This window comes from Macrobrachium rosenbergii, chromosome 39, assembly GCF_040412425.1.
Source record: "Macrobrachium rosenbergii isolate ZJJX-2024 chromosome 39, ASM4041242v1, whole genome shotgun sequence".
In the NCBI taxonomy this organism is placed as follows: domain Eukaryota; kingdom Metazoa; phylum Arthropoda; class Malacostraca; order Decapoda; family Palaemonidae; genus Macrobrachium; species Macrobrachium rosenbergii.
The window spans coordinates 10,350,179-10,362,500 of record NC_089779.1 but is presented as its reverse complement, the minus strand read 5'-3'; the positions used below and the strand labels follow the sequence as shown (position 1 = coordinate 10,362,500).

At 38.0% G+C, this 12,322-nt stretch overlaps 2 protein-coding genes across 2 annotated transcripts in view; one reads left to right on the top strand and one right to left on the bottom strand.

Moving 5' to 3' along the window:
- The window catches only part of LOC136825729 (uncharacterized), a 50,042-nt gene that overhangs the window by 28,523 nt on the left and 9,197 nt on the right, over positions 1–12,322 (top strand). The window contains exon 6 of the mRNA XM_067082536.1: positions 1,295–1,485. Within this exon, the coding sequence (XP_066938637.1) occupies positions 1,295–1,430 (136 nt within the window). The 3' untranslated portion in view covers positions 1,431–1,485. The remainder of the gene's footprint in view (positions 1–1,294; positions 1,486–12,322) is intronic.
- On the bottom strand, positions 2,792–7,986 carry LOC136825579 (uncharacterized). Its single transcript, XM_067082165.1, has 5 exons — positions 7,770–7,986; positions 6,966–7,299; positions 6,265–6,478; positions 4,874–5,012; positions 2,792–3,131 (listed from the first exon to the last, which is right to left on the bottom strand). Exons 1-5 carry the CDS (start codon positions 7,937–7,939, stop codon positions 2,966–2,968), a joined length of 1,023 nt encoding a protein of 340 aa, XP_066938266.1. The 5' UTR covers positions 7,940–7,986; the 3' UTR covers positions 2,792–2,965.

Below are 12,322 nucleotides of genomic sequence, written 5' to 3'. Positions count from 1 at the left end.
ATGATTGCTCGAAGTATGTGCATGGAAAGTTGGATTTTGATCGCGACTAGTCTAATGAATTTGCAGAAAGCAGGGGGTGCTACAAATGAATGTTATATCACTTTTGCTGCTTTTCCTACTCATAGATCTCATAATGGAAAAAGTGGTTGGAGATGGAAGCTTGACAAACTTAGAACATGCAGATGATGCTGCTTAAATCAGAAAAGGCCACAAGATTTATATAGCTCACTCAATAAACTGCGTCGTATATTGCGAGAGATGAGATTCAGAATAGATGTTAAGAAAAACGGATGCAATGAGGAAATACTATGCACAAAGGGCCGAAATAACATTTAATTGGAGAAACGAATAATGAGGTTCAATCTTCCAAATATTTGGGAGCAGCGATATCCAGCACAGGTTCTGTTGATTTGAAATAACGTGAGACCGAAAAAGGATAGTCAGAAGTGGGCAGGCGAAATAAGATTTGGAGATGAAATGCATTGAAACTGTAGACGAAAATAAGATTATACATGTCTAGTACGGACTGTATTGCTGTATGTACATGAATCTTGGTAGATACGGTAGACAAAGAAACCATATAAGAAAATGTGTCGATTCGAGAGTTAAGCTTCAAGAAGAATATTAGAAGACAGATGGCAGGACAGAGAGAGAAATGATACTATACTGGAAACTACGGAGGTTCCATATGTAGATGTGATAATGATAAAGGGAGATTGAGATGGCTTGGGCATGTCCTTCACACAGCCCCTGGAAGTAAAGAATGCGATGGTGTCAATATGGCTCCTTTGGTCACCAGAGGAGTTGGAAGATCCAGACATACATGGATGAGAAGTAAGAGAAGGGAGGCTGGAGACGAGTGGAGATTTGTGGAAGATAAAGCACGGGAAAGCCAGAGTGATGACACTTTGGAGTCTGTAATATATATAGTGTGTGTGTGTGTGCGCAAAAAGTAGTACACATATATATGTATATATTTATATACTGTGTATTAATACATATACAGTATATATATTGTCATAGAGCTGGAGGAAGGACAACATAAAATATCGCAAGTTCTAGCGATAGATCGTCAGTATATATATATATATATATATATATATATATATATATATATATATATATATATATATATATATATATATATATATATATATATATATATACATACACTCACACACTACTATATATATATATATATATAATGAGTGTGTGTCTGTAAAATCAGCACACACATAATATAAGTAAGCATATATGAAAAAGGGCTTTAATTATGAGTTCAATTTCATTACAGGTTTCAATCCAAGGGCTATACCTTGTATACATATGGCCCACCTATCCCCACCGACTACACATTTATAAGGAACGGATCTGATATCCATGAGAGAGCCTTTAGGTCAAGACCCGCCAGATTTGTGAAGGAGTATTAGGAACTCTTTACACACCTGAGACAGGTACCATAATGCCCTTGGGACGAGCTTATCTGTAAGTACCTTGAATCGTGAACACGTCATTGGGTAGTATGTTGCCTTTTTCGACATGGTACACTTAAGCTTGATTTCCGCTATGATTTATTGAATCGCTGATTGTATATATATATACATATATATACGTATATGTATACGTATGCACATACATATGTATATATACACATACATATACATATATATATATATATATACATATATGTATAGTATATGTAATATATTTATATGTATATATACTGTATATTATTATATTTGTATCTGTAGTATATCTATCCATCTATGTATATGTCTGTATATATATTTTGTGTATATATATAATATATAATAAACATATATATATATATATATATATATATATATATATATATATATATATATATATATATATATATATATATATATATATATATAAATGTCACTTTTACTCTCGTGATCTTTATATTCACAAGTTTTGAGCGACAGTTACCGTTTAACATAGATTTCACTATACCGTAGGATAACTTACACCCAAGTGGAATCGTAATCAATAAGTTCATCTACCTTAGCCGGATTCGAACCTTGGCCATTGGTTTAGATCCAGCAATAAACAAATTGTCCTGGGGCTCAGCCTCAAATCTCACTGATGAGGTGATCCAGCCACATGTTCTGTAATCACGGTTGCGTCAATCAAAGTTAATTTCGGTGGTCAGGATGCAGCGGAATAAAAGGAAGTGCCAACGACTTTTTATTTGCGTTAATAAACCCCACTTCAACGCCTAACCCTGCCAAGGGGAAAGATGACGTAAAAACGTTTATGATGATGACGTATTCTTGCTATTCAGTCTCGTTCACTGTACCGAAATAGGTTGGAAATATTTAGAAAAATGCTATCGTCTGGTTTACGGAGCTGCTAACATTTTTCACTAAATCTCGCATACCTTGCTGTGGGAAAGTTATAAGAGCACACAGTACATATGATTTTCATAAATGCGTATGTACTTCCAAACTTGAACGCAAGCTCATTTGACTAATCAGACATTCCCATTATGCAAAATCCAGTATCCCTCTGGTGACCTAAATCCTAAACCGTGTGCTAGGTATCTAGTTGTTAAGGCGACTGTTATGGGTCTCAGCTAAGGCTGAGAGAGAATGCAGATAAAATACTAGACATGAAAATTAATTCTCCGTCAAAATGTATACCATCAACACTGGATAACCACAAGGTAATACTGTACTCACCCTACTGCTACAATGAAAATGAAATCTGCAACTTTATTATGTAACTAGACGATGTTATAAATGAAAACAATGCATAAAAAACTATATCAAGGAAATGGAGTCTTTATTTATCTTCAATCTTCTTCTTGGTCAGGAATCTTGAACGTCCAAGCAAAAGTTTGGAGTTGCTTTGGGCTCTCTGTCCCCTCCCTACTGGCTTTGAGAATATTTGTGAAACTACTTGACGATAAGCAAAATCCAGTAGTTCGAAGAATGGCGTTTTATCTCCTGTTTTCCTCGTGGTCAAACTCTTCAAACGTCCACTTGTATTCGGGAGGTCTGGAGGCGAAAGCCCTCTTGTAAATGTCGGATCCGTTCCGGATGAACGTGTAGTCCGGCGGGAAGTGCTTACTGACCGTGTATAGGGTGTAGCCCATGGATTGGAACCTGAAATGACGGGAGTATCTCATCGTAATTGCTAGGTAACATACTACATGTGAGTCATAATACGTACATGCCAGTCATCTCATCGAACTAGATACGGGATTGATTCCAAGAATGTTTATTTCATTAAATATTGAAGAATAATGAACTAGATTCATAGTATAATTCCATCTCTGTTATCATTATCACATTGTGGATATCTAAATGATTGTTAAATTGATAAATGACATTTTTTACACTTCTGAAAATATTGGGGTATGCTTATTCTCAATAGCACGGAGAAGAAATTTCGGAAAGGCTTAAGACATTATGAATAAGCTGGTTTTATAAAAGGCAGGCGTTTCACAGATCACATCTTTGTGTCAAGACATTAAAATTTTAAAATCCCCCTCTGGTGGCCATTTTGAATACGAGAATGCACGTAACGGTAGATCTAGCGTCATTATGGCGTTCCTGTTAAATATGTAAAGTTAATTGAAATCATCCATGAAAAAAGTAGATGGAAAGTTAATGTTGATGGGGTCTTGTCAAGTGAATTTGCTGTAAATAGTGGTGTACTACAAGGGATTCTTGTTTCACCTTGTTGTTTTCCCTTCTCATAGCATTCTTAATGAAAGAAAGTGGCTGGAGATGGAAAAGAAGATTTAGATTGGAGCAACGAAATTTGACAGACTTAGGATTTGCAGATTAAACTGTTTAAATCGGTAAAACGCTACATTTCGAAAGCTTGTTTAATGGACTGCTGGGAGTGGTAGCAGATGTCACCAAATTTTGCTGGTCAGGTAACATTGCCAGAAGGCTACACTAAAGGGCTGTATCAGCAAAATACCACTAGGAAAGATGCCATTTATGGAGGGTAGCAGTAGACCTGATTGGCCTTATATTGCCAGTGTCAGAGAGGTACATCTTGACAGTGATGGGCATTGCTACAAGATACCCAAAAATAGAAGTAAACGTGTATAAAGAAATGCTGAACAAATAAGGTACCTGTTTGATGAGCATCAAATGACACAGTATAACCTGAGATGTTATGAATTGTATGAAAGGATCAATGACGTGCTGAAATCGATACTGAAGATGATGTGCCAGAAAAACCAAAGGATTGGAATTTACCAGCAGTCTTGTTCATATACTGAGAAGTACCGCCGTCTAGCAACCAATTTTCACCATTTTAGTTACTGTATGGAAGGACAGTGAGAGGACTGATACAGATTATCAAGAAATTATGAGTTGGAGACTGTGAGGATGAAGCACACAACATCTACCAGTATGTGTTGGAGCTGAGGCATCACCTAAAAGAGAAGTTTTGACTTGCCAGATAGTAAGACCAGAGAGTGTCATTTCAAGGTATGACAGAAAGTGTTTTATGTTATTGCCAGTGGTGAGCAAAGAGGCTGATGTTGCAAGGGAGAGTGCCATATGAAGTCAGTGAATTTCTTAAATGCATGGACTGCAAAGTTGATGTTACTGGAGAACTGAAGCCTCTCCATTTGAACATTCTGACGCCTTTGATGAGAGGAAAATGAACAAAGCTGGTTGTCGAAGAAGAGAGATACACTCAGAACCTGAGTGGGACTGTCATCGAGGAGGGTGGCGATGATGGCAGGGAATTCTGGATGAGGGCCAGTTAGAACTTCAACTAATGAAGGAAGAGATGTATCAGGATGTCAGTAAATATGGAAATCCTTAACTAAGACTACTTATGCTATTTTCCTCTCAGTCAAAATAACGGACCAAAATCATACCAGTATATAAATCCTAGGTGTACTCGATCACCTCCTCCTGAAATGGTCTCTGGGTGCTTGTGTTCCACAATCCATACATCAATCAGGGTATTTCTCGATTTCGAGCCGAAAAACGAATCCAGGACGCCTGCCTCCACGCCTGTAATAAAAATAAAAAAAAAAAAAACTGAAAAAATAGTCGTAACTTGCAGAAAAATTTTAAGTACAATTTCAACTCCGAAACATAAAAGCTTGGTTGGAACAAGCTGAAATAGTAAATTTCAACAAATTTAAAAGTTCCAGTTAGCAGAGGCATAGATCTCTTTGTAAAGTGGGCATCCCTAACTTTTCTTCTTCAGAAATATAATGAAAGGAAAATGATCAACCAGATACCTTTCATTAAGAAGAATTTAGTGGTAGGGCATCAGTGTATTATTTTTAGGCAGTGAATGTGAAATAAGCGAGTTGTATTTTAGCCACAGTGGATTCTACATTGTTTTTTTGATAAAGTTATCGAGACGGGATAACTTCGAATAGGGCTTCCTCCCAGATCCTTGACCCGTTGCCGTCGTTGGGGGCCTTAGAGTATGGCAGCAGAGGAGATATATTCTAGTGTTTTGATGACGTTAGACAATAAAGCCTGGGAAGCATAGTACCTTAGTTGCTGACACAACAAATTGTTGTCAGGCTCTTTTGTTTCCTTAGCAACAATTTCATGTTCCTTTCTGTCAAAGCAGACTTTACGATGAAGACTCAGATGATTTGAGTTATGGATAATTTTGCTCCTAATGGCCTGTCCACACTAGCGGGCATGCCCGACGGGCACTTCCAGCTGTTTGTATTTTCTCTCGCTTCTGAAGCAGTGTTACCAGACAATTGCATTGTTCTGCCTACATACTCGGTCGGTCAGTATAGTGGAACGGGTTATGGGAACAGTGTTTGCCCGTCGGGCATTGCCTGCTAGTGTGGACAGGGCTTTAGACTTTGTCGGAGGTCCGGAGGATGGATTTGGACGGCTTGCCTCTCCACCTGTAAAACTGGTACTTGACGTGTCTAAGGGCGCGTAACTTTTATGTCAAACCTTGCCTTCAGTGCTGGGTCTGGTCTCAGTGAACTGATGCCCCTAAGGGCACTGATGGTAAGATGTATATTCAGGTAGGTCCTTCAGGGCAGATGCCTTTTTAAAGGTAACAGGATTGTTCCTCCCCTTGTAGGGTCCCCCAAGTCAGAGGTAACCATTCTGAATTAATTTGACAGTCTTCGTTTTATTAATATGAGTCCCCTGTCATGGTTTTGAGTCTCCCGTCGGATTCCTCCAGTCAGTTGAAGAATAAAGAAATGGAAAGAACAGTAAAAACTTTTGAGGTAACAAAATAAAAAAATAAAAATAATAATAAACGAACAGAACTTACCCTCAACATCAAGAACCACTAAGTGGACATGGGTGACATTGATAGCCAGAAGGAGAGTCTCCAAAGGTAGGCACTGTGACTCCTGATAAACAGGTATTCCATGTGAGGTCCTCTCTGGCAGATCTTGGGACTCAATGAGGGCATTGAAGACTCTTGCATACAGAGAAAATTCGTGTTGGCTGTGAGCTTGATTCGCAAATTTAACTAGAGTTGACTGCAATACAATTAAAAGAAATTATATATTTCATGAACTGGCAAAGACTAGCTAATTAAACATGTGTCTTGGGCTCAGTTTTTTTATCAATGGAAAATATTTTAAGTACTTTATCGTTTTTTAGACAGCAGTTTGTATTCTTTGTTTAGATAGTCATTCTTCGGGAAATTGGACAAAACAAAATGCTCATAACGTATGGCATTGACTTACAAGTTGTAGTTTATTATCTGGGACTTGTGGCAGTTGAAGGAATATTTTTTTTTTTCAAAGATGTGTAATAAAAGTTTGATGGCTACAGAACTTGATGCTAAGAAGGTGCATTTCGTGTACTAAATTTTCCTAGCAATAAAATTACAAATGAATTTATGTAAACACGTTCTGTTACGTATTCCACGCGTGATCTAAAGTATTTTGATATTTTACTGAAGAGAGACAGGTAGCTAGGTAGACAGAGAGATACAGCATACAGAGATTAGTCTGCACCTACTTCATGAGGATAGGGCAAAGTTGCAAGGCAGGTATTCGAGGCCCAAGCCTTCCTGTTCTTTTTCAAGAGTCGAGAGAACAACTCCTGATCGACCTCAACCAGGAGGCCAGTCCAGCCATACAGTCTCTCCAGATCGAGGGTGTTTGAAATGTACTCGCCGTCGAGGGCTCCTGCCTCGACAAAAAATCCAGGAGGCTCCTCACGGAAGAGGGAAGTAATGAGATTGTCTAAATAGATCCAGCTCACTACCCTGCTACGGTAGTGACTGTACTCCAGCGACGTGCCGCTCTCAATCTCCAGCATGTAGGGCTCGCTACTTGGTGGTATGAGGAACCTGGAACGAAACGGAAATGAAGATGAGGGGCAACATGTAAACAAAGAAGTTTGTTTCTGTTTTTTATAAAGATGAGTCAGTGATTTGCTGCAAATGCTGTACATCTCAGGAAGGGATTTCGGTTGCCAAAACCAGCTGGGGAAATAAGACTGATCTAAAAAGCTTAACATTGTAAGTCGATTATTTTTTTTGACTTCAAAATATATATGAAAAATCGTCATTTGTTGCACTGATCTGTCAGTCAAAAAAAAAAAAAAAAAAAAAAAAAAAAAAAGAAATACCACAAAAAGTATTGTAAGAATACTTTGACTCAGAGAGATCGAGTCAGGGATCCTAAAATCATGAAAAAGGGAAGACGGTTTAGTTTGTGCGTATTCACGAACACTTTCAGCAGTCTTACTCGCTAACAAAAAAATAAGATACAAGAAAAACCAAAGAAGGCAAAATTTGGGTTACGATCCATTCCGAACCTTTCTCTGGTGTACTGAAGGAGGTCAGGATCGTCGGGAGAGAGAGGACCTTTCATCCGTTGCCGAAAAGAAGAATCATCATCTTGGCCTCTGTTCAGAAACTGTTCCAACGTAATGTCGCCTTCGCCAGTTCGTGTGATTACTGGGTACAATGAGCCCAGGACCTGCATTTAAGGGAAAAAGAATGAATGTACATGGTGGTGTCAACAGTTACGATGTTAGTTGTTGATACAACGTTGCAACAAAGCATTTTTCATTCACGTCGATGACAAGTAAGGAATAATCGGTTGAAAGTATAAATGAGAGGTTATGATGCAAGAGGACAGTACGTTGAACCCAAAAATAAATGTCCAGGATAACTGTAGCAATTTATTTTTTTACGCGATAGTACTCCTTTTTATATCTCTCTTCATGGGAAACGCAGAGAAATGATATATGTTTATATATATGTATATATAAATTTATATATATATATATATATATATATATATATATGTGTGTGTGTGTACAGTAGATTATTGATAGATAGATAGATAGATAGATAGGAAAATCTGTGTTTTCAGAAACTACGATTGGTTTACATAACTAATACATAGGTTATACATTTGTCTTTTTAGTGCAGTAGATGAGTTGAATAACAGAACTCGAGAATGTGTCATCTTTCGTATATCCGTGAACCACTCTTTGGAATTCTTTTTCTGCTTCTGTTTTTCCTGGTTCTTACTCCTTTCTTCTTTCCTTTTGCCCGTTTTCTGTAGCCCATGGATAGCAGAGCATTTCGTTGGTCGTCCGGTTTGACTGTATGTCTGAACAACCTTCATTTATTTTTATTTCAGGAATAGGTTTCAGAATTAAAGTTTTTAATATTTACAGTGACTGATAAATGTTATTTAATAAGAGACAGGCCTGATCAACAGTTGCAACTGTCGAGGTGTTTTTCTTTTGTGTTAAAAAAATGGCAGTACTTTTGTGATGTATTCCTGTAATAAATGGTGACTTTTACGAAGCGCCTTCGATACCGAAGTTAAAGTAAAAGCATAATCGAAGGCATAATCATAGTCAAATTGAAAAAAATTCCTAGGTGGAACTAAGTATTAGCCTCGCGTCGGGTATTGTAAATTGACTTTTTCTATAATAGTGTGGTTGCTTATCAAGAATTTACCGTTATTTTTATCGCTCGACTGTAATTAACCTCTGAACTGATTATATTTTTGCCACTGCGCCTGCGCAGTGTTATAGGGGAACTTTTGGTAAAATTGGGGTTTCCTTCGGGGCGGGGGACGGCGGAGCACCCGGCTAAGTAACACGACCTACTAGGTTAGATTAGGCAGGGTACGTTAGGTTAGTATGGTTCCTTTTATAATACTGTAGATTTCCTTAGCCAATCCCTTCTTGAACTTATGGCTCCCTAATATCTCTCTTATTCGCTGAACCAATTCCGACACCCTCAACTTTTCACCAAGATCTCTGATGTCACTGTTTTCAGTCAGTTGCCAGTGTAATCGGGGCGCCGTTGCAAAGGAAAAGCCGTGAGCCTGAACCAACCTGAAGGCATTCTGCCTGTACTGTTTGCGGTATGGCGTTGGTTGGCCGGTGGACCAGTTTTGGAATTGTGGTTACCGAGATAGCCGAGGAATCGCCCATGGAATATCTGCAAGGGGCGACTGGTGACATTTTCTGTCGTGAGTACATGCAGTGGTAAAATTTGCCGGCCGTGATACTCGTGCAAGGCAAAAACTCAAAAATAATAAAGTTTTACGTACAGCCATAATAAAATATTTGCAGAAGTGGAGTTCTACCATGAATTTTCAGATTATTCTAGTGAAGCAGATTATGTAGGGTGTGTGAACGTGTAATTTCCGTATATATATGTATATGTATGTATATATATATATATATATATATATATATATATATATATATATATATATATATATATATTTGTTGACAGTTGTTTCTACAATGCCGTTAACGTTTTGATAATTAATAAGGTAATATTCTATTGAAATGGTTGCCTTTTGAGTGAATTTGACGTCGATTGCCCTGGACAAGTAGACTCGCAAGAAATGCCTTCCTTACGAAATTAGCGTTGAATAAATTTATCGTGTATAGGCCTGGACCCTGTTACAGGGCATTTACGACGATGAAATAAGTTCTCCAGTATTTTAAATAGTCCCTCGTTCAGCCCATCAAATGATTTTCCTTACATTGCGTTAGGAATTGTAAGACCCCCCACCAACAAGCTATCGTTAATATGAACTTCATTAGCGCAACCAGATCCAGATATCCCAAGGCGGTGTTACATAATGGAGCTGTTCTTTGTCTTGAGATGCTGTGGCAACTTTGTCATCAGTAAAGACAATCAAAGCTGCAAGAGACGTCGTTGCTAAATTGTTTGCTATCGTAAACAAGCATTTTTATAATTTATTCACTTATTATTCGTTTCAGGGACCGCGAGTCATCGTTTTTCTCAAATGTCTTTCAAACTAAAGATATGATCGAAATGGTACTTTGACACATACCTTCTCTCTCACTCTCTTTATCGCTCTTTCTTTTTCTCATCTCTCCCCCACAATACCTCTGTGTAATTTACAATGTGCAATCAAATAAATACCGTTTTCCAATATATTGTTCAATACCAACTGATAATTGGAGAGTTCATAATGAAAAGGATAGCGAGATTTGACGTAACGACCATAATAACCCAACCCTTTGTGTTTAATAGTACCCTTGGCGTGTTAGAGCAACAAGGGAGGTGCAGAGCATTTGAGGATGAGTACTAGTCCACGGATAACACACAAACCTGTAGATCCCGTAATTATCAACATCGAGAGTGATAACGAGGATGATTTGTTCCTTGATAGTGACGAAGAGTGTGAATAAAGTTCCTGTGATATTTCCAGTTGTTTGCGTCACTTTTTAACTTATGATAATACTTAATACACGTTAGAGAGACCGATTTCATAATAACTTTACCACTATATAATAGAGTTAATTTTATACTCGGTTATAGGTTAAACTGTGTGATTTAATTTTGGATAACTTATCTTACTTGGCCGTAGCCAACACATTGATACGAGGGGTAAAAGATTGAAAAGATCGTGAAAGTAGGTACGTACATTGTACTGGGTGAATAGGGTGAAGGCCCTACGCTGTTTAGCCTACTCCCATTGGTAGCCTATAACTTCAGAAAATACAATAACAATAATTAAATGAACACAGAATCTACAAAAACCAACATATTTTTAACATCCAATATTACTCAGTTTAATAATATACTAGACAGGAAAGGAGGGACGGAGACGGGGAGGTCAGGAAAGTCGGTTGAGGTAGGGATGAGGAGGGGAAGGGAGAGGTAGGGATGGCGATGAACACGTTCCAATGCATAGTTGACGATGCATGGCAACACCATGTAAGTCGAGAGTAAATGCCTTAACTGACACCATTTGACAATGCACTGCATTACCAAAAATTTGCGGGAGGTGTCTTGTACACTTTGTCAAGGTACCATTTCGATCAAATAATTAGTTTGAAAGATATTTGAGAAAAACGATGGCTCGCGGTCCCTGAAATGGATAGCAGTCTAGTACTATACCCAAACCATTTCACGAATACTATGTACTCGTCATTGGTCGATCAGAAATTGCTGTCTATTTTTCGTAGGTAACAGCATAGCCTTTCTAAAGGCAACCTGCCCTAAGTTATTGTTTTTCAGTATTGTCATTGAAGGGTAATTCAGTCCTAGTGAATTATGAATGGTAGTTGTGTGGCAGAAAATGCAAGGCGGTGGCATAAGCATGACTTGTTTTTTTCTCTTAACATCTTGTGGTAAGTGGCTTAGTACTATCATTTCATGTTTTAGCAATTCGAACGTGATCTTGAAATGATAGTTTATCTACTTAAGCGCTCGAGCCTACGTGGCATAAACATAGCCTGATGTTAAATCTGATTGTTTTTTCAATAGAAGTTATTGAAAAAATTCCGATCTTTCCTAGATAATGACTCCCAAGGGTTTTAACCCGGTATGCATCCACCTTTGTGGAGTGTTTAGTACAAGCCCGTTGGTGATTGTCGTAAATACACAAACAAAAGACGGTAAATATCGTAAAGATAATGGCCCCCAAGAAATATTAGTCATAGTTCGGGGGTCACTGCCTTGGAAAGATCCAAAAATTCTCTTGTAACATAGAGGTGTCCTGACGAATCAGTTTTTTTGTACAATTTTCCCCCCTTGCATCGGGTAAGGTACGTTCGTACCTTTTTTTTTTTCAAGTTTCCGCTGTTCGTCGGGTACTCAGAAGCAATATTACACCATGCGTCTGTTCTGAATGAAAGTTCCATATTGACAGAATAAAATATGTCTAGCAGACGTAATATTTTTGTATGAGAAAATTTATTTTAAATAGTCACTGTTCTCCTGTTCTGCCTACTGTCATCACAGCAGATAGAAAAAGACGACTTATTTAGGCTGCCATGCGAGTCGTTTGTTGCCAGAGGACGTAGACATTGTAATCTTCATTCAGCAGGATTGGCCTTTTGCTTCACCGTGATTT

Bases quoted from the DNA above. Each gene is read 5' to 3' on its own strand.
- LOC136825579 (XM_067082165.1), bottom strand. From the start codon at position 7,939: ATGCAGGTCCTGGGCTCATTGTACCCAGTAATCACACGAACTGGCGAA. The intron at 7,300-7,769 runs GTTCGGAATGGA...GTTTCGTTCCAG, and splicing joins CTTCAGTACACCAGAGAAAG to GTTCCTCATACCACCAAGTA. The intron at 3,132-4,873 runs GTATGATTTTGG...CCGTCATTTCAG, and splicing joins CACCTAGGATTTATATACTG to GTTCCAATCCATGGGCTACA.